General features: G+C 40.6%; 1 protein-coding gene across 1 annotated transcript; it reads right to left on the reverse strand.

The window, feature by feature from the left end:
• Window positions 1-490: 490 nt before the first annotated feature.
• Window positions 491-21,903, reverse strand: ppp1r14d (protein phosphatase 1 regulatory inhibitor subunit 14D). The gene is given in 4 exon segments (NM_001146491.2): window positions 491-945; window positions 1,142-1,174; window positions 1,650-1,730; window positions 21,538-21,903. Coding segments are annotated over 4 exon segments (372 nt in total). The 5' UTR covers window positions 21,727-21,903; the 3' UTR covers window positions 491-876.
• Window positions 21,904-22,229: the final 326 nt, after the last annotated feature.

The following is a 22,229-nucleotide window of genomic DNA, read 5'->3' on the forward strand; positions in this document are numbered from 1 at the left end:
CCTCTGATCACAAAAAAGGAATTTCAGACTCACAGTGAGAAAGAGAATCTGTATGACTTCATAAGTGTAGGAGGGAGAGGGATGTAATTTAACAAAAAAAACATGAATTTATGTGTAATATGTGTAGAAACATCAGTGTGTTAAGGTGCAAACATGCAGAATTGTTAGAGCGATTTTAGAGTGCTTAAAACGTAACATTGCCCCTCAATAATGCTGATTTATCCACTGGTGTTGAGTGGAATTATATTTTGATGGGTGAAAACAGTATTGGAAAGGTTGGCAGTACCATCGTGTAGCAAAACTGCCTTAGGGCTGTGGGGGCTGCCATTCCCGTTGCCCTACTTCTGCTGCCGTTGACTATTCAATCTCTTTCTCTCGTCTCTTATAGAGTTTTCAATGTGAAGCATGTAGCTTTTAGAACAATGCTGTTTTGATGTTTATTATACACTGACTAGCTTTATCCTTCTACAAAATGACAAGTCAGCCATATACAATAGGTTGACATCCAAAGCCTTGTCTTGAAAATGTTAACTTTTATTGACATACAACACTGTTAACAGAACAAAAATATATGTACATAAATAGGCAACCAAAAATATACAGTCTTACACAAAAACTTTCCATGTGGGTAATAGACAATACATTTTGTTACTGGTGCATTATTTGTATTGAGGGGAATCAAAATGTTAAAACGGTCAAAAAAAAATAGTTATATAAAACACTAATCAAAACCCACTGTTCTCTTTACAGACCAACATTGACCCACGTGTGCAGAGAGAGGGTCCCATCAACATGTAACTGCACGGACAGACATCCAGAATACAAGGTAATGGCGAGGGAGCTTTATATTGTCTTGATTCTTGATTTGACCTCTCATTATTTCTTTAGGGGTCCTGACATTTTGCGTAGGCCCTTAATCCGATAAAGCAGCCCATTAATAAAGTCCTGAGGGGAGGAAGAAAAAACTAGATAACGCTACCTGTTTAAGCAGTTGACTGTAAAACTCTTTCTGAGACTGTGTAGGAGCAGTGAACCATTGAATTGCAACTATTTCTTTGTAGAGAACAAATGTACACTTAGCAGACTTTTGTTTCGTTTTCGAGTACATGACCAAGGCTATAACGATTGCTTGTTGTCTCACCTCTTTAGGCTTGCCACATTCCTGCAGTAACTCCTGTAAATGGTCAGAAACAAACATGGCCTCAGTAACTGATGTGGACATTGCTCTTTCACATCAAATATTGTGCAAGCACACCAACTGGGGTCAAGTGCTTGTAAAGCAATTACCCTACTTTGTTGAATATTCCTGGGTTTATGTGTAAAGTATAAACAAGGGCATGGCTGAAGTGTAAGTATTGACTCATACTGTGACCCACAAAATGGCCTCTTGACTGGAAAATGTCTACAGTATCTTTTCTCTGTCTATGTTTTTCTTTTAATGAGATTGTTTTATATGGCTCAAGACAAATGTATGCGGAAACAAGTTACTGAAATAATATCTTATCTCATATTGGATAACTATGACTCTGGATTTGTCAGATTGGATGTCTCTGTGTTCTGGAGTAAATGATGGGCAGGGCTAACTGACAACACTGTGTTGGTGCCTGAGCTGAGCTCCTCCCAGGGCAACCTGTCTGTAGTGTACTAACCTGCAGTCTGGATCTCTGCTCCACGTCTGACAGCTCCAGCAGCTCATCTATGTCAATCTCTAACTCTGGCATCTCCTCCTCCTGGATGGACAGACAGACAGATGGAGGGAGGGAAGGAGGGAGGGAGGGACAGACAGAAACAAGTGGTCAGAGACAATGAACCTCTTTGGAGCCCCATACACACACCCATACCACCACAGACACTGGAACATTGTTTTTTTACCAGCCATGCAGACATAGATGACTGGGGCTCTCTGCCACCCCACAGTGTTTACAAACCAGTTTAACATATTTCATTCTTAACGGTACCAAAGAGAATGAGTCTCCAAGTACCACGTTTAAAAGCCATGCATGATGTACCACTACAACAATCATTTACGTGTAACCTAAAATTGTCAAATTGTAATTTTTCCACATTTAAAGGTCGTCAATGTATTCTAAGTAGATCTACAAGACTATAGTCAACAAGCCTACGACTTAGTTGTGGATGTTATTACATAGGTATTACATAGTGGTATAAAAATAATAATGATTATATTACTAACAATGATGAGATTGATGATAGAAGCATTCAGACAAGAATGAGAGACCAGGGGCGAAGGATAGGCAACCGCCATCTAATTTCATGGATGATTTACCCAGCTGGCATTTTGCTCAACCAATAAAGTAAGAATCACTCCGGTTTAAATGTTTATGATATAAGATTGCAAAAGTTCCAGCTTCCTTATACTGGGCTCATGTCACGGGTGTCGTATGGATTTGACCAAAACGCAGCGGGAGTGTGTATACTCATCTTCTTTTTATTAGGCAGAAAGAAGGAAAAACAAAACAAAACACACGTATACAAAAACAACGACGATAAACAGTCCTGTAAGGCTTACAGCTATACAAGGAACAACTACCCACAAAATCCCATAGAAAAAACACCCCTCTTAAATAGGACCTTCAATTAGAAGCAACTAGGAGCAGCTGCTTCCAATTGAAGGTCAACCCAACAAACACCACATAGAAATAGACATACTAGAACTAACATAGAAATAGACTAACAAGAACATAACCCAACAAACCCCGAAGCACTCTAAACAAACACCCCTCTTAAATAAGAACATAGCCCAACAAACCTCGAAACACTCTAAACAAACACACCCCTGCCACGTCCTGACCAAACTACAATAACAAATAACCCCTTATACTGGTCAGGACGTGACAGCTCATTCCTTTATATGGCAAATGTCCTGCGCAGATTAGTCTCTAGGCCTAATGTGCCTTCAGAAAGTATTCATACCCCTTGACTTATTCCACATTTTGTTGTGTTACAGCCTGAATTCAAAATTGATTAAATATATATTTTTTCTCACCCACCTACATACAATACCCCATAATGACAAAGTGAAAACATGTTTTTAGACATTTTTGCAAATGTATTGAAAATGAAAAACAGAAATACCTTATTCACACCCCAGAGTCAATACTTTGTTGAATCACCTTTGGCAGTGATTATAGCTGTGTCTTTCTGGGTAAGTCTTTAAGAGCTTTCCACACCTGGATTGTGCAACATTTGCCAATTACTATTTTCAAAATAATTCAAGCTCTGTCAAATTGGTTGTTGATTAGGTCTTGTCATAGACTTTCAAGTAGATTTAAGTTGAAACTCAGGAATATTCTTGGTAAACAAGTTAAATAAAGGTAAAAAAACTACAAAAAAACAACTCCAGTGTAGATTTGGTCTTGTGTTTTAGGTTATTGTCCTGCTGAAAGGTGAAGTGTCTGGTGGAAAACAGACTGAACCAGGTTTTCCTCTCGGATTTTGCCTGTGCTTAGCTCCATTCTGTTTCTTTTTTATCCTGAAAAACACCCCCAGTTCTTACTGATTACAAGCATACCCATAACATGATGCAGCCACCACTATGCTTGAAAATATGGAGAGTGGTACTCAGTAAGGTATTGGATTTGCCCCAAACATAACACATTGTATTCAGGACAAAAAGTGAATTGCTTTGCCCCATTTTTTGCAGCATTACTTTAGTGCCTTGCTGCAAACAGGATAAATGCTTTGGAATCTTTTTTATTCTGTACAGGCTTCCTTCGTTTAGTATTGTGGAGTAACTACAATGTTGTTGATCCAGCCTCAGCTTTCTCGTATCACAGCCATTAAACTCTGTAACTGTTTTGAAGTCACCATTGGCCTCATGGTGAAATCCCTGAGCAGTTTCCTTCCTCTCCGGCAACTGAGTTAGGAAGGATGCCTGTATCTTTGTAGTGGCTGGGTGTATTGATACACCATCCAAAGTGTAATTAATAACTTCATCATGCTCAAAGGGATATTCAATGTCTGTTTTTTTTTACCCATATTCCAATATGTGCTCTTCTTTGCGAGGAATTGGAAAGCCTCCCTGATCTTTGTGGTTGAATATGTGTTTGAAATTCCCTGCTTGACTGTGGGACCTTAATTATGTGTGGTGTACAGATATGAGGTAGTCATTCAAAAATCATGTTAAACACTATTATTGCACACAGAGTTGTGACGATCATCATAATGAGTAGACCAAGGTGCAGCGTGGAAAGTGCTCATATTTATAGTAACTCAGAACACTCAAACAAAATAACAAACCAAGGAAAAACAAACGTCACATTCTGCAGGCTTACTGAGCTGACAAAAACAAGATCCCACACAGAAGGAGGGGAAAAAGGGCTGCTTAAGTATGATTCCCAATCAGAGACAACGATAGACAGCTGCTTCTGATTGGAAGCCATACTCGGCCAATCAAAGGAAAAAACACAACATAGAAATATAACCCATAGAATGCCCACCCCATGTCACACCCTGACCTAACCAAACAGAGAAAAACGGCTCTCTCAGGTCAGGGCGTGACAAGAGTAAGTCCATGCAATTTATTATGTGACTTGTAAATAAGCATTTTTACTCCTGAACTTATTTAGGCTTGCCATAAAAAGGGGTTGAATGTTATTGACTCAAGACATTTCAGCTTTTCATTTCTAATTCATTTGTAAAAATTCATTTGTAAAAAATATATTATTCCACTTTGACATTATGAGGTATTGTGTTTAGGCCAGTGACAATCCATTTTAATCCATTTTAAATTCAGGCTGTAAAATAACAAAATGTGGAAAAAGTCAAGGGGTGTGAACACTTTCTGAAGGCACTGTATGGGAAATAATATGGTGTATTTAAGGTCAACTGCCCGCAACTTATCTGGTTTTAAACTGTCTATGTGGCATCGATACGAGTCAGAAACATTAATTCTAGTGTCAAAATTGACAACAAAGTGTAAATAGGATAATTGTGGTCATAAGTCAGTCTCGTCCAAAACCCAGTTTTGTAAGTGAGTTTGTCTCGATTTACTAGAGGGTTGGATACGGATTACCATCATGCCCACTTGTCCAGTGCCCACTGACACAAGAGAAGCAGCTGTGCTGATTGCGCTCTATCAGCTGTGCATGCGCTATACAATCATATCAGATTAGCAAATTACTACTTGCTAGCTTCATTTACTAACACAAAGTTGAAATCTAGCTAGCTAGCAAGTGATTTTGGGCACTGATGAACAGGGTTGGGGATCCCAGCTAGCAATGAAGAATCGGCCCAGAAGCAGCCCTCTGATTGAAATCGGCCGGGAATCGGGTGTCGGACTTGGCCTGGAAAGAAAAATGAATGACTGCCCATAATCGGCCCAAGTACATCGGGTCCTTTCAGTCTACCGGAATTCAGCCGGCTTTGCCGGCATCTACCAGAATCCCCCCAAAAGCGGCCCGATGCAAATGTAAATAAATGTATACAAAATTACCCGATTTAGTCATTTTAAATATTACTATTGTACATTTTATGCATTCAAATTATACCCATTCACCCCCAAAAAATGTTAATGTCAGAGGAAACACCGTACACCTGGTGACCGTGTCAGTGTGCATGCGTCTGGCCCGCCACAGGAATCGCTACCCAGCTTGCACAGTGGATCTGGGCCGATTCCGGCTGAGAGTCGGGGCACTCGGCTGAGAGTCAGGGCACTCGGCTGAGAGTCAGACTCCGCCGACGTCAAGTGGCCCGAGTCTGGGCCACCTTCTAGCAATATTACTTATGGCTAGGATGTGGGGATTGAGCTCGGGCTGATTCCGGTGTGAGTTATCTGGCACAAATGTATTACCTGGGGCTCGGGCCAATTCCAATGAGAGTTATCTGGCCCAAATGTATATATCACTGTACTTGGGGATCGGACCGATTCCGGTGAGAGTTATCTGGCCCAAATGTATATATTACTGTACTTGGGGCTCGGGCCGATTCCAGTGAGAGTTATCTGGCCCGAATATATTACGTGGGGCTCGGGCCGATTGGGGCTACTCTCTGGCAGATGATTATACGGGCTGCTTTATATAATTAACATTTCGTTATTTATTTATTTTTTCCATATTTTTCTCATTGTTTCTGTGATTTCTAAAATGTAATTCACATTTAAATTATTTCAGAGTCATGTGTAGTATTTTAGTTTTTTCATACTTTGTGCAAGGCAATTGATAAGCATTAAAAACTATGTGGATGGGACTTTCCGAGGGCGCAGCGGACTAAGACACTGCATCACAGTGCAAACTGTCATCAAGGCAAAGGGTGGCTACTTTGAAGAATCTAAAATATGAAATATATTTTGATTTGTTTTACACGTTTTTGATTACTATGTGATTCCATATGTGTTATTTCATAGTTTTGATGTCTTCACTATTCTACAATGTAGAAAATAGTCAAAAATAAAGAAAAACCCTGGAATGAGTAGGTGTATTCAAACATTTGACTGGTGCTGTATATATCCATTGATTCTTTTAGAATATAACTTCTAAATGCCTCATGAGCTTAGTCCAACTGTCACACTCCATGAGAACCCAAAATATAAGCTTGTTTTTCGCCAATGTTTGTAAACATTGTAAATGTAAACAAACACGGTATAGCCTCATACCATGGTTAAAACAATACTTTTGATATCATGGATGGGCAGTCCTTGCATCCATAGCTCTGTCTATTAGTCTGAGCGTGGTTACATTTATCCAGTACCATCCCTCAACTTTTTACCAAAACGGAGGCGGGGCGACCATTTTGTTATTGTTTCATTTGTGGATTTGCCCTTTAAACAGCTGCACATTTTCAAGATATCAAAGTGTCACCAACAAAAAGGTAAACAATAGGCCTACAGCAAATGCAGCATATGGCATTCCCTTTTCACATGTAAATAGCACTTTTCAGTAGTGCTCAAAGCATGCCATTCCATGAGCCCAGTCAGTCCTCCATGACAACAAAATCATAATCAGCAGAGTAGGGGCTGGCTAATAAGTCCTTAGTTTTGGGGTCATGCTCAGGTAAAACAATTTGGCTGATCTATACTTCTATATTTCCAAGTCCTATTCTTGAAGATCAAGGGCCATAACATTTATAGGAATGACTGGAATTCTGATAGACTTATATATAATTTTATTGTATTATTATATGTAGTAGAAGTGATGGGTTGGAAGAAGCCTACATAACCAACCCATAAAGCAAATGTAACATCCATATATGGCCAGCTATGTAAACTTTAACATAGATTTATCCTGCAATAGATGTCCTTCAGTTGGTAACATACATTTTTAGTCTTCTTCTAATGCCTCTTCAGGGGAAAGTCATCTAAAAGTAACTGAATGTAATCAGATTACGTTACTAAATTTGGGTAATCCAAAATGATGTTACTGATTACATTTAGAAAGTAAACTAATCAACCCTGCTAATAATTGAATTTTAATTTAACTAGGCAAGTCAGTTAAGAACAAATTCTTATTTACAATGACGGCCTGGGAACGGTGGATTAACTGCCTAGATCAGGGGCAGAACAACAGATTTTTTTACCTTGTCAGCTCAGGGATTCAATCTAGCAACCTTTCGGTTACTGGCCCAACGCTCTAACCACTAGGCTACCTGCTGCCCCTGATAAACAGTGTGCAGCTTGTGCTTTATTTAAGATAGTTTGACAGCTTGCAATTTTATGAAGTTGAAGACATGTTATTGTTCCGAAATCAGTCCTGAGTGCACAGCCATACTTTCCCGACTCGATAGACTATGCAGTGCACTGACTCGTTTTTCATGCATATTTTTTTACTTGAGAAATACTGCACAAACACCTTAGCTAGATGTAAAATTGCACAACTATGATCTCCTCTGCAAAAACATCTAAATTAATTACAGATTTCCTTATTTGTCTTAGATTAATGTAACTTGACGCTTATCTGGAAATATAATTATCTTATTAACTCAGTAGACTGTGTTAACAGATTCCAAAATGTAATTCAGTAATCTCCTAGCAATGCAAATTACAGTCCCAATATATACGAGTGTCTGCCAACTTTGAGAAACATTGCAAATCCACTCCCAGACCAAAATAACTAAAACATACACTAATGTAATGGTAATCAATCTATATTCTGGCTGATATCTCCCCTTTGAAGACCATTTACTGAGAGGAAATGATGATGACTCACTTCAGGCCACGGATGGCTGAGCAAGAAAATATCTGGAGTCAGCAGGTATAGTGTGGGGGCCCTTTATAATTTTCCAGTTGGGGGTTTTAAAGGCAGGACTGTTGAGGATGGCAGGTTTCTGGATGAGGAGAGAGCTCATCAATGAGGCTATTGCTGAGTGGTGGAAGAGATCTACAGCCCAGACCAGGGTCCCCTGTGTGTCCCTCTAATTGATAAATGCTGCCAGGTCTGACTGTTTGTGATTCTGCTGCAGACTGGCATTATTCAACGAAAGCAGGGCCGTGCCGTGCAGGGCCAGCAAACCACTGATGAGGTGATCCTCCCTCTGTCTGACTGCCTTGAGACTACAGGGAGACGAACAGTACAACAGAATATCAATGAGTGCAAAAACGTCAGAGGGAAGGAAAAATTATGAATTTGTTATTGTCAGGAGAATGCCTTTGCAACCTTTCTAGTAGTTCTTTAATGTTTCATATTGTGTGTGGTTGATGCTTTTCGTTTGAGTAATTTTTTATAGTCAAAGAAATGTTTTATCTGGGGCTGGAGCTGGGACTGAAAATGTCTCGACAGCACTTTTGAATTTAGTAAAACTAGTCTGACATTAAAATGAATGTTGGCAGCTACGTTGTTCATGAAAAAATGTGTGGAATTGAGGATTCATTACCATTTAAAGTAAACATTGACAACAGGAAACATCATAGTCCAGTAGTACTCATTCAAGTTACATTTTCCACTTTGCTTGGATCCCAGAAACACTATGACCACATCACAAACCAATGTTCATATCGTTATTAGACAGAACTAGATTACCTAAACCAATCAGTGTTATTAGTTGATAATACTCAGAGATCTAAAGGAAACCTTTCCCAGGAACCAAGTTGTTCTGAAAAGAGAATGATGTGGAAGTCAGACAAGACTGATTTAAGAGGCTTGTGCTGCCGACCAATCAAAATATACCAAAACAGAGGGGTCACAAGTCATACGCATATTGTTAATCTGAGGTCATCTGCATTGTGCAGAGGCTGTAACGAGTTAAAGAGGCATCAAGAATTCAGTAGTGTATACATTGAAATACAAGCCATATTGACTTACATTTGTAAATTAATAATGACCCAACTGCACTCTGAATTATATTTATAAAGAGTAAAGGACAATATGTTCATTTGAAGTGTGTTTCAGTATCTTTTTCCCTACACTTGAATGAGTGTTTTGTCACACCTATAAGAATAGCAACTATTTCGGGGGCGCTGTTGGAAGCCAAGGGTGTAGAACGCGTTTCCCTATCGTTCCTGAGTTAGTGACCAAATGTATATATTTAACCTTGCAAAATGTTATATATTTCTGTTTGGTCAGGCATCTGAAGAGACCTCTAAACAATTCAGATCAAGTCTGAGAAATGTAAGTTTGTAATGTCATCTACCCGGCCAAAAACGGAGTATGCAAGAGCAGGCCGCAGCAAGCACGCACCCTCTCCTGATTCACCCCCGCCACCGGATGCTACGGCTAATGTCAGCCCCACGGGAACACTGACTGTGGAGCTGCTACAATCCGTGATGGGCAGCCTCAAAGTTGACTCTATCTACCAATCTCAGGTCAGAGATATCAATGGTCAAAGACGAACTTAAAAAATCTATAGAGAGTATACGGAATAAGCTTGACGCCTACGGAGCTGCCTTATCGGAGCTGGAGCGCGGTGCTACAGACCACAGCACTAGCGAGCTAGAGGCTAACGTGTGTCATGACGTTGGCCTGTGGGTAAGGTTTATGACCCTCCCATAAATACCTTTCTCCCTTCCCTCTCTGACTCTACTGAAGGACTCTTGAATAGCCTTTGTTAAACATAGAGAGTCTGGGAACATCAAACAAGTGGGGGGAAAGGAACCATATTTCGGTAATAGAACCAGTTGAAAATATGCGTTGATACTTAATGTATATGATGTCTGTTCGGTTGTCATCTGAGACATTATGACTGATGACAGGACGACATAAACTGTTTCTGGGAAAGTCTACACATTCTAGTTATCAGATTTACATGGAATTGTTGTGCAAATTAAATGTTTGAATATGAAACTATTTGTGATAAGATTAAATGTAATTTTAGCTTCCAAATGAGAGAATTGGGTTTTCATAAGGTTAGAGCCCTGCTCAATCAGTGGCCCGCCCCTGTGAAGAGACATGGGTTATAAACCATGAAACACACCCTTCTCTCCCTCCACTGTATAAGCCCTTGACAAAAATGTAACCTCCTGTTCCGAGGACGATAGGATGACAGTCCATACGTTAAAAGGACTAACATGTCAACTACAGAACTATGCCAACCTCAGCGTGAGCTTTGGTTGTGAATGGTATGAACTTTGAACTCTTATTCACTAAAGAAGTGAGACCTCCTAGCCGTTGAGTTAGCAACAGCAGCTGTAAACGTGGGCTAGGAAAGGACGGATGACGTATCCAGTCTAACACACAACGAAGATACTACAACGTATCCAGTTTACCACCAGAGACATTCTTCCAAGGAAAGGAAGATCTCTGTTGGCCAACACGGCCAGTATCTACGACCAACCTACCGAAGCGCAGCTCAGAGTAAATATTTATTGCATTTTCCTTTTCCAAATGGGCGGTAATTTAGAATGCATAAGATACTGTATTTACGATAGCACAGCTTCTCCCTTTGTTCCTCAGTCTTCCCGCTCTTTCATTCAAGCCCAACCCCATCTCTTTGTGTAACAAGTCATCATACAGGTTCCATCCACCAGGGATGTTTTTGGTATGACATAATTTGCATTCTGTGTATATGTAATTCTGTGTGATTAGTTTAGGTATTTGGTAAATAAATAATTAAACCCAATTTTGTATTGCTGATTCAACTTGTTAGCCAGTGTTCGTGAAGAATTTACAATTTTCAGATGAGACTGAAATAAGGGGACGATTAATATTGACTGCTATTGATGTAAAATATTACTAGGTCTTTCAGAGTTTATTCGGAAGATAACAGCTCTATAAACACTCTTTCGTGGTGCCCCGACTTTCTAGTTAATTACATTTACGTGATTAGCTCAATCAGGTAATATTAATTACAGAGAAAGGATTTTATAGAATAGCATGTCATATCACTTAATCCGGCATAGCCAAAGACACGACAGTTGGCTCATTAAAAACTAGAGTGGCATACCTTGACAATAGATGCGAAGATATGGAAAGTAGAATGCGGAGGAACAACATTCGTCTTCTGGGAATACCGGAGGGAGTGGAGGGCCCAAGACCGACGGAGTTCATGGCCCAGCTGCTTCAGGAGCTGCTCGGCCTGGAGAAGAAGCCGCTGCTAGACCGGGCCCACCGCACCCTGCGTAGCCGACCCCGGGATGGAGAACCCCCATGACCATTTGTCATCAGGGTGCACTTCTTTCACATCTGCAATGACATACTGAGTAGATTGGGAGAAGCATCTCCTCTCCTCTACAAGTGTAAAATACTCTCGATATTTGCGGACTACACCACGGCTGTGGCTAAGAAGCGGGCTAGCTTCGGAGCTGTGAACACCAGCTACGCGCCTGCCCGTGCGTGAAGTTCGGCCTCATCTACCCTGCAGTTCTGAGTCTGACTTTACCGGATGGCTCCACGCACAGATTCGAGGACCCAGCTCTAGCGGTCGATTTCATCAACAAGAACGTGAAAGCGGCTGTTGTGAGTCATGATGCGGCATGATGTGGAACAAATGGTTGGTTAGCGGGTCTTGTTAGCAGGCTAGTTAGCAGGCCGGATGGCAGACTGGTTGGCTAGCGAAGCCAACTTTGCTGGGTTCATTGACACTTGAAAGTCGTTCTTTTTTTTCATTTCCAACCCATGTTGGTGAGTATACAGTTGACTTCCTACTATAATGTGATACAATGCAGATATGCATACATATATTCTTTATTCCACTCACATTATTGCTTTTAATTTGTATCATTACTATTTTATTTTGATCTAAGCCTTAAGCCTTGATCTTATTCTTTTTTTTAAATCTATTGCCAATATCTGGCTGTTTTCATGGTTCAGTCACAGTTTTACCACTTTTATTGCTCTTAAACCTCTCTTAACCAAGGTTAGTTTTCCTTAGACTCTACTGGGGACCAATCTATGCATGTTTGGTTTACTCTGGTTAAATGGTCACAAATCTCAGGTAGTACAGAGTAAGAGTTATCATGCTTTGCTCTAAACTTTTTTTGTATTTAGAGTTTTGCTTACATCTCAGTTGGGGAGATGCTTCGGCAAGGGAGGTTGTATATAGTTTTTAATGTTTTTTTGCGCGTCGTAGCTTGTCTTTGTTTTTTAAATTTGCGCTATTAGGGTCAACTACGATCTTTAGTTTACACTGTACCTTGTCCTTTACACGTCCTCTCTCTCTTAAGACATGACTCAGCCTAGTGTAGCCCATCCAGCTGGAGGGAATGGTTTTAATTTTCTTACTTGGAATTGCAGGGGCATCAATAACCCAGTTAAGCGTAGTAAGGTGCTACACCACCTTCATTAACTGAAAGCTCACATCATCTTTCCCCAATAAACTAATCTGAAGGTATCACAACACTCAAGTCTTAGGAGCAGATGGGTGGGTCAGATGTTCCATTACTCATTTCAGAATAAGGCAAGAGGGGTTGCTATTTTACTTCACAGATTGGTACCTTTTACATGTTCTAATGTGATCGCAGATCCACATGGTAGATACATCATTGTCAGTGGTAGGCTGCTCAATACGAATGTACTTCTTGTTCATATTTATGCTCCTTGTTGGGACAATGGTGATTTCTTCAAATCGGTTTTGTCTACACTCCCGACATGCCCTCCCGTATGTTGATCTTAGGTGGTGACTTTAACTGTTGGTTAGACCCACATTTGGATCGATCCTCCACTAAACCTATTACCTTGTCAACATCAGCTAGAGTTGTCCGAACCTTTATGTCTGAATTCGCAGTTTCAGACCCTTGGAGAATGTTTAATCCATTTGGAAAAGCATACTCTTTTTTTCTCAACGGTTCACCACAATTTTCCTTCATAGACTACTTCCTTGTAGATGACAGACTTCTCCATTCCATGTCTTCATGTTCATATAATCCAATGTATCTGACCACGCCCCTGTTATTATGGAAGTGGTCTTTCAAACTGTTGACAACCTGCGACCGCCTTGGCGGCTAAATGCTCAACTGCTCAGTAATGAACACTTTGTCAATTTTGTTTTGGGTCAAATTTACTTTTTCATGAGTACAAATAGAACCCAAAACATCTCTGCGTCTACTCTCTAGGAAACTTTGAAAGCTTATATCAGAGGTGAAATTATTCCTACACCGCACATGAGAACAAACACGCTGTATTGCCCAATTAGATGACATTTATGCTGTTTCACCATCTCAAGATATTTATAAGGAGCGTTTAACTTTGCAAGCAGAATTTGACACATTTTTAATAGACCAGGTTACTGAACTGCTTGTCAAGTCCAGGAGCTCTATGAACAAGGAGATAAAGCCAGTAAATTATTAGCTCACAAGTTACGCCAATTATCATCATCACACCAGATTCCTAAAATTCGTAAATCGTCTGGGATATCATTAGATCCTAGGGGGATCAGTGATGAGTTCAAGAGATTTTACCAGTCTTTATATACTTCTGAAAGTAAAGTGGATATGTTGGAATTGGATGATATCTTCCATTCACTTGCTGTGCCTTCTGTCAGCCGGGATTTGGTAAAATCACTGATCACTGTTGAAGAATTGTCTAATGCTGTCAAATCCCTTCAATCCAGGAGAAGCTCAGGGCCTGACAGCTACTCAGCAGAGTTTTATAAAAAGCTTCTCTCCAAATAAGCACCTATTCTAATTGAAATGTACAATGAAGCATTTGTAAATGCTGCTCTCCCACAGACTCTCACTGAGGCAACCATTTGTCTTATTCTTTATAAAAACAAAGATCCTCTTGACTGTGTATCATACCATCCAATTAGCCTGATAAATGTCGACTACAAAATTCTAGCCAACTTCTGGCAACGAGTCTGGAAACAGTCCTCCCATCAATTATCTCTCTGGATCAAACAGGATTTATTAAAAATAGACACTCATTCTTCAATCTTCGACGATTATTTAATATTATATCTAATCCCTCTGTCACCAATGCCTCTGAAGCCATTATATCCCTGGATGCAGAGAAAGCCTTTGACCGGTTGGAATGGAAATACCTTTTTTGCACTCTAAATAAATTCGGCTTTGGCTCCAAATTCATTACTTGGATAAGACTTCTGTACTCATCCCCTCAAGCCTCTGTCAGGACTAATAACTCTCAATCAGATTGCTTCCCTTTGCAACGATCGGGTTGCCATTTAAGTCCCTTACTGTTTGCCCTCGCCATAGAACCCCTTGCAGTAGCACTTCGCTCCAACCCCCTCATCAAAGGTATTGTCAGATACTGACACGAACACAAACTGTCTTTATATGCAGCTTATTTATTATTATACACATCTGACCGTTCTGTTTCTGTTCTTGCTGCCCTTGCCACTTTCACATCCTTCGGTCACTTATCAGGGTAAAAACTGAATCTCAGTAAAAGCAAATTGATGCAGCATAATGTGGCTGCCAAAAATGTCCCTTTACATAACTTGCTATTTAAAATTGCTCACAGTAGTTTTATTTATATTGGGCTGCATGTCACAATCAGATTTGAAAACCTTTATCAGGCCAACTTTGCTCCTATTTTAACCCGTACTAAGGGTGATTTGGAACGAAGGTCTTTGCTACACCTCTCACAATAAATAATTATATTAAAATGAATACTCTCCCTAAATTCTTATATCTCTAAAAGTGCCTAACGATTTTTCTTCACAAAACGTTTTTCAAAAAGATCGACGGCCTAATTCTTCCTTTTATATGGGACAAAAAGCCCCCTAGGATGCGAAAACAGCTTTTGCAGAGGCCCAAACAAGACGGCGGTCTAGCACTACCGGATTTCAGATTCTATTATTGGGCCGCTAGCCTTAGGAACATTCTGTACTGGTTGCAGAGCAGAGAGATATTCCCACCCCCAATTTGGCTAGAGATGGAGGCCGCCTCATTTATACCGGCATCATTGTCTTCCCTCACTCCTCCGTTACAGGCCCTTACTCCTCCTTCACCGAAAATATATGTGTCAAAACAACATTGAAGATCTGGAATCAATTTAGATGCCACTTTCAGACAACCTCCTATTTCGCTCCAGTAGCCTCAAACCCAGCTTTTCCCCCATCTATGGTTGATGGTGCTTTTTCGAAATGGTCTAGTCTTGGTATTAAAAGATTTAGAGATCTTTATATTAACAATACATTTAGTACGTTTGAACAATTATCAGCTAAATGTGGTCTCCCCAGACATAATTTCTTTAGGTTCTTACAAATCCGGAGTTAGGTCCAAAGCAAAGATCCCCGATTCCCCACCCTTCCTGGTGAAACACAGTTTGACACATTTCTTATCCCACTTCCTACTCTGAAAGGCACCGTGTCAATAATCTATAGTCAAATTTGCTCACTACAAACCACCTCATTAAACAATATTAAATCCTCATGGGAGGAGGAACTGGGTGAGAAAATATCTGATGAACTATGGGAAGGGGCACTCAAAAGGGTACATACCTCTTCTATTTGTGCTCGGCACGGTCTTATTCAATGCAAACTCATTCATAGGGCTCACTGGACCAAAGCAAGATTATCCAACATTTACAAGGATGTGAACCCTAATTGTGTACGATGCAACCAGTCTTCTGCTATTCATGTACACATGTTTTGGTGTTGCCCATCTCTTGTTGGTTTCTGGAAAGACATCTTTAACACACTTTCAGAATTAAGCGGCACACAGAACGAACCAGACCCTTTTATTGCATTATTTCTGGTTTCCTTACCCACATTACAACTGACCAAAATGAATAAGGATGTAATTGCCTTTGTCACTTTGTTAACGAGACGATCAATTTTACTTAGATGGAAATCCTCTGTACCCCCTTCTTATGCGGTTTGGATTAAATCTGTTTTGAATTGCATAAAGTTGGAAAAAAATTAAACACACACTCAATGGGTCTATAGACAGATTCTATGCAATGTGGGCTCCCTTTTTTCATATGTTAAATGACTACATTTCCCTGCAGTTCCAGAGTGATATATATTTATATTTATAAATCAGTGATGCAAAAGGCCTAGTATGTGTATATACGGTATCTCGGATGTTAAGGAGGACTGTATTATCTGTGCTAGTTGACCTGTAACAACTGTATCAAAATATACTTTTTGTCTTAGTTTCTTGTGTTGTTATATTTCTGTCTCACTCTTTGTTTTGCTGTATTGTTGTCTTCGATTTGTTGTTTTATATTACTACCAAATAACTTACAAGTGCAATTATTTTGTAAATGCTGGTGTTGAAAATCCAATAAAAAAAGTAAAAAAATGAAATATATATTTTTTAAAGGTGTGAAGTCAGCAATATGGTTCAGTGCCACTGCCACTCAGACCCAAGCAGGTGGCTACCTGTATACATTAGAGATGTCTCTAAATAACTCAGCTGTTGACACAGGGGGCTGACAGTAAATGCTTCTACACGGAAGAGTCAGAGTACCCAACCACAGCGAAACTTGCCTTACCCTGAGTTCATGCGAAATTAATGCCATTTGCCAAGGCACATGGACCAATCATGTCTCCCCCAGCCACACCAGTGGGTGGTATCTACCAAACAACTAATCCACCTCAGACAAACTGGAGTTTGTCAAGACACCACTGAAATCCGACATGAAAACCATAGCTCCTTAAATCCTCATAGTGTTAGGACATACTTAGGGTCATGAGTTTTTTCTGACTGTGTGACCTGCCCAGGAAACCTTGCTGGCCCTAGTCATACTGTTTAAATGTTGTTTTATCCATACAGGGCTTTGCTACAATTTAAATACAAACCCACAAAGACTGTATCTACCAGACAACAGGTCTGTTTCATATGGCAGGTCCCATAACTACAATAACAAAGGAGTACTGTCGAGGTACTGTTACTGCTACTGTCTGTTATCATCTCATCAATCATGCAGGGATCCCATCCCTCAGTCATGAAGGGCCTTCTCTCTCAGGGATTCCCCCAAACGAATTTGTACAGTCTGGAACTCAAACAGTTAAACCTAATAACATTGGTCTTGTACTGATTATATGTTCAAAACATCTGCTGTACGTGATACTTGTGATAATGGTATGATAATAACAATAATAATAACTCTATACATTGGCATGAAAATTATAAATAGCAGGCAAGACTGACTTCATTGAGATTCCACAACAGTATACCATGACACATTTCAGGGATCTTTGTGTGTGTATATATATATATATATATTATATTAGTATATATACACTACCATTCAAAAGTTTGGGGTCACTTAGAAATGTCCTTGTTTTTGATCCATTAAAATAACATAAGATTGATCAGAAATACAGTGTAGACATTGTTAATGTTGTAAATGACTATTATATCTACATAGGCATACTGAGGCCCATTATCAGCAACCATCACTCCCGTGTTCCAATGGCACATTGTGTTAGCTATTCCAAGTTGATCATTTTAAAAGGCTAATTGATCATTAGAAAACCCTTTTGCAATTATGTTAGCACAGCTGAAAACTGTTGTACTGATTAAAGAAGCAATAAAACTGGCCTTCTTTAGACTGGTTGAGTATCTGGAGCATCAGCATTTGTGGGTTCGATTACAGGCTCAAAATGGCCAGAAACAAAGAACAAGGAACACCTGTTAATTGAAATGCATTCCTCATGAAGCTGGTTGAGAGAATACCAAGAGTGTGCAATGCTGTCATCAAGGCAAAGGTTGGCTACTTTGAAGACTCTCAAATATAATATATATATATTTAGGAATAAGGGTAATGCAAACCTTACAAAATGCCAACCGCTATTACAGTGGTTTGATTAAATTCACCCAGGCTTAGCTCACATGCATGGGCTCTCTACTGGCCAGATCTGGTGGAGACACTGGGAGGAGACGCTGGGTGTCTGCCACCAGAATGGCAATGGAGGCTGGAATAATGGACGGCTCATAATAATGGCTGAAACGGAACAAATGGAATGGCATCAAACACACGGAAACCACGTGTTTGATCTATTTGATACCATTCCACCTATTCCACTCCAGCCATTACCATGAGCCAGTCCTCCCCAATTAAGGTGCCACCAACCTCCTGTGCAGACTGGCTGTAATAAATGTCTCTCCCTCCCATATCAGTGTTTTTTTATTTATTTTATTTCACCTTTATTTAACCAGGTAGGGCAGTTGAGAACAAGTTCTCATTTACAACTGCGACCTGGCCAAGATAATTCAAAGCAGTGCGACAAAAACAACAACACAGAGTTACACATAGGATAAACAAACGTACAGTCTTTAACACAATAGAAAAATCTGTATACAGTGTGTGCAGATGAAGTAAGGAGGTAAGGCAATAAATAGGCCATAGCAGCGAAGTAATTACAATTTAGTAAATTAACACTGGAGTGATAGATGTGCAGATGAGGATGTGCAAGTAGAAATACTGGTGTGCAAAAGAGCAGAAAAACCAAAACAAATATGGGGATGAGGTAGGTAGTTGGTTGGATGGGCTATTTACAGATGGGCTGTGTACAGCTGCAGCGAGCGGTAAGCTGCTCTGACAGCTGACGCTTAAAGTTAGTGAGGGAGATATAAGTCTCTAACTTCAGTGATTTTTGCGATTCGTTCCAGTCATTGGCAGCAGAGAACTGGAAGGAAAGGCGGCCAAATGAGGTGTTGGCTTTGGGGATGATCAGTGAGATATACCTGCTGGAGCGCATGCTACGGGTGGGTGTTGCTATGGTGACCAGTGAGCTGAGATAAGGCAGAGCTATACCTAGCAAAGACTTATAAATAACCTGGAGCAAGTGGGTTTGGCGACGAATATGTAGCGAGGACCAGCCAACGAGAGCATACAGGTCGCAGTGGTGGGTAGTATATTGAATGATGTGTTGAATGGGATCTGGTTGAACCTGATGCCCTGGCCCACAGGCCTCAGTTACTGCCCTCTAACTATACACTTTTGATGCATTTATTTGGAAATGTGTTGCTACTGAGGATATGCTGCTGTCTATGTTCATTTAGACCTCACCATAAACTCAACAGGTCACTACATTACCGTGACTCCCCTCCTCTTATCTCAATTTTATAGCTAAGACCCTGAGTTTTTCCAGACCACATGACCTGACCAGGAAAAACTCTGGGCCCGAGCTAGACTATAGGTTTTTCCAGGTCAAGTAGTATGGTCAGGAAAAACTCTTAGCCCTACATATAGCTATTCTCAGGAACTAAAACTTCCATGAGGACACCACTCACATGTGATGCTGTCTCATGCCCTGAAGTATCAGTAAGCCATATGCAGAGTATTTTTTGGCAGTGGAGGAGAATGTTTTGGTTGGAGGCACTCAGACAATCTTTGGTCACTCACTGCCCCAGCCCAAGTTTCTCCTCCAGTTTGTCCTCAATCAGGACAGTAAAATGAGAAACATCACCCTCCTCCACCCCCACCTACCCCAATCCAGCTTCAAACAGAGGCTGTTACAGTGGTGTAAAGTACTTAAGTACAAATATTTTAAAGTACAACTTAAGTCGTTTGTTTGGGGTATCTGTACTTTACTATTTATATTAACTTTTACTTTTATTCCATTACATTCCTAAAGAAAATATGTACTTTTTACTCCCATACATTTTCCATGACACCCAAAAGTACTTTTGAATGCTCAGGCAGGACAGCAATATGGTGAAATTCACGCACTTATCAATATAACACGTTGTCATCCCTACTGCCTCTGACCTGGCGGACTCACTAAACACAAATACTGCATTTCTAAATTATGTCTGAGTGTTGGAGTGTGCCACTGTCTGTTCCTAAAAATATATACATGTGTTGTCTGGCTGGCTTAAAGGTCCAATGCAGCCATTTAAAAAAAAATCTCAATATCAAATCATTTCTGGACAACAATTAGGTACCTTCCTGTGATTGTTTTAAATTAAAATGCTCCAAAATAAACAAAAATAGCTTCTTAGCAAAGAGCAATTTCTCAAGCCAGAATTTAGCTAAGATGGTCTGAGAGTGGTCTGAGTGGGGAGGGGAAAACTGAAAACTACCTGTCATTGGCAGAGAGGTTTGAAACTAATTAACTAATTTACCACCTGCTGAAGTCCCACCAAAATAGGTTGACATTTCAGGTGGTCTTTTCAAACAGCTCTTACACAAAAAGGGCATTATCATAATTTTCACAATTTCACAGTATTATTCCAATCTCATATTGTGGAAATATTTCTAAAACACATGAATATCACGTTTTGATTGCACTGGGCCTTTAATATGTGGAATTTAATGTATGACAATTGAGAACTTTGAGAACTGAGAACTGATTTTCACTTTTACTTGACTCATTTTCTATTAAAGGTATCTTTACTTAAACTCAAGTATGACGATTTAGTACTTTTTCCACCACTGCTGTGTTGTCATATGATCTCCATCATTAGGTGGACGCCCATGCTCCTGAAGACATTCCTCTGACTCCGCTGTACCATTCCTCTTCATGTGGGAGCCAGACTTCTGTTGCCATGGCATTCCCAGCAAATTGTTGCAGCCTCCGAATAGCAGTGCAGTTATGACACGGGGGTCCTACGATCTCCACACAGGTGTCCCAGTCATAATCTGTTAAATCAATTATGCAAATGCACAGTGTCTCCATTTTTGGTGTGCAGTCCTGGCCTTAAGTAGTTATATAGGCAGCCTCCCTGTCGAGATCTAGGCTGTAAACCTGAAGTTCTTAGATGTGTTCTGATAGCAAACTGGCCAGAGGCAACAGGGATTTGCCTCCCTGTCTGAACCCATGTCACAGGGGGGGTTGATGCTCATCTCCTGATTTCAGAGGCTGCCAATGACTATATTTATGTTACATAATGTTTGGTTATCTCTTGAATGCTGTATGTATGTCCATTCAGCGATCAGGAAAGGGTATACAATCATTTAATATGATGTATAATCATCCTAATATGATGGTAATATAATGCGTATCTTATCACTAGTTTGTTACACAACCCCCAAGAAAACTACCAATCAGAGCTCTATATTCTGTGCTTAACACCAAAGCAGTGTGGGAAAATAATTTGCTGCCAGTAAATGAAGCCTGGATCAATGCACACACAGCCACACCTCTGTTCAGACACTCCACTCTCCCTCTCTTTTTGCTTCACATGTTGTGTAACCCTCCTCAGGCACCTGTGCTGCTCCATACCTCCCCTGCGCTCTACCCACACAGCCCCTGGGACCTAGCTAACTGTGCCTGTAACAGACTTGCACGACCTACCTCACAGTCAAAGAGCAGGTGCAGCTGATCGTCGATCCACTCCTCGATATCCAGCCTCCTCTGCAGGTCCTTGCGGTTGTATTTGACGGTCAGCTTGCCCAGTTTGCGATGTGGAGGCTCCTCTGTTTTGTCTGCAGACTGGAACATCACCCTGGACTGGGTGCCTGGCTCCGACGCCATGCCTGCCATGGCCTCGGGAAAACAGCTGAGGAAACAGAGAGCCGTCTCTCTCGTTCTATCTCTCCCTCTGTCTCTGGTGCTCTCACTCCCACCCTCTCTCTTGCGGTCTTTCTTGTGTGCTCGCTCTATTTCTTCTTCTCTTGCTCTAGCTCTCGTACCTATCTATCTTGCTTGCTTGCTCTGTCTGCTCGTCTCTCTCTCTCGTTCTCTCCTTCCCTCTCTCTCCCTCCCTCACACCCTCCCTCCCACCCTCCTTTGCAAGCTCGCTGCCTGTGGAGGATGGTAATGAAATACTCCTCTGTGTGTGTGTGTGTGTGTGTGTGTGTGTGTGTGTGTGTGTGTGTGTGTGTGTGTGTGTGTGTGTGTGTGTGTGTGTGTGTTTGTGTGTGTGTGTGTGTCTCAGTAGGTGTGTGTCTTGGTGTGCTTGCTATCCTTCTCTCTCAAGTGGGAGAGCATAGGTCAATTACAGAGTGATAAAGACTAAGGGTTGAGGGGGAACCAAAGCTAGGAGT

This window comes from Salmo salar, chromosome ssa01, assembly GCF_905237065.1.
Source record: "Salmo salar chromosome ssa01, Ssal_v3.1, whole genome shotgun sequence".
Classification (NCBI taxonomy): Eukaryota; Metazoa; Chordata; class Actinopteri; order Salmoniformes; family Salmonidae; genus Salmo; species Salmo salar.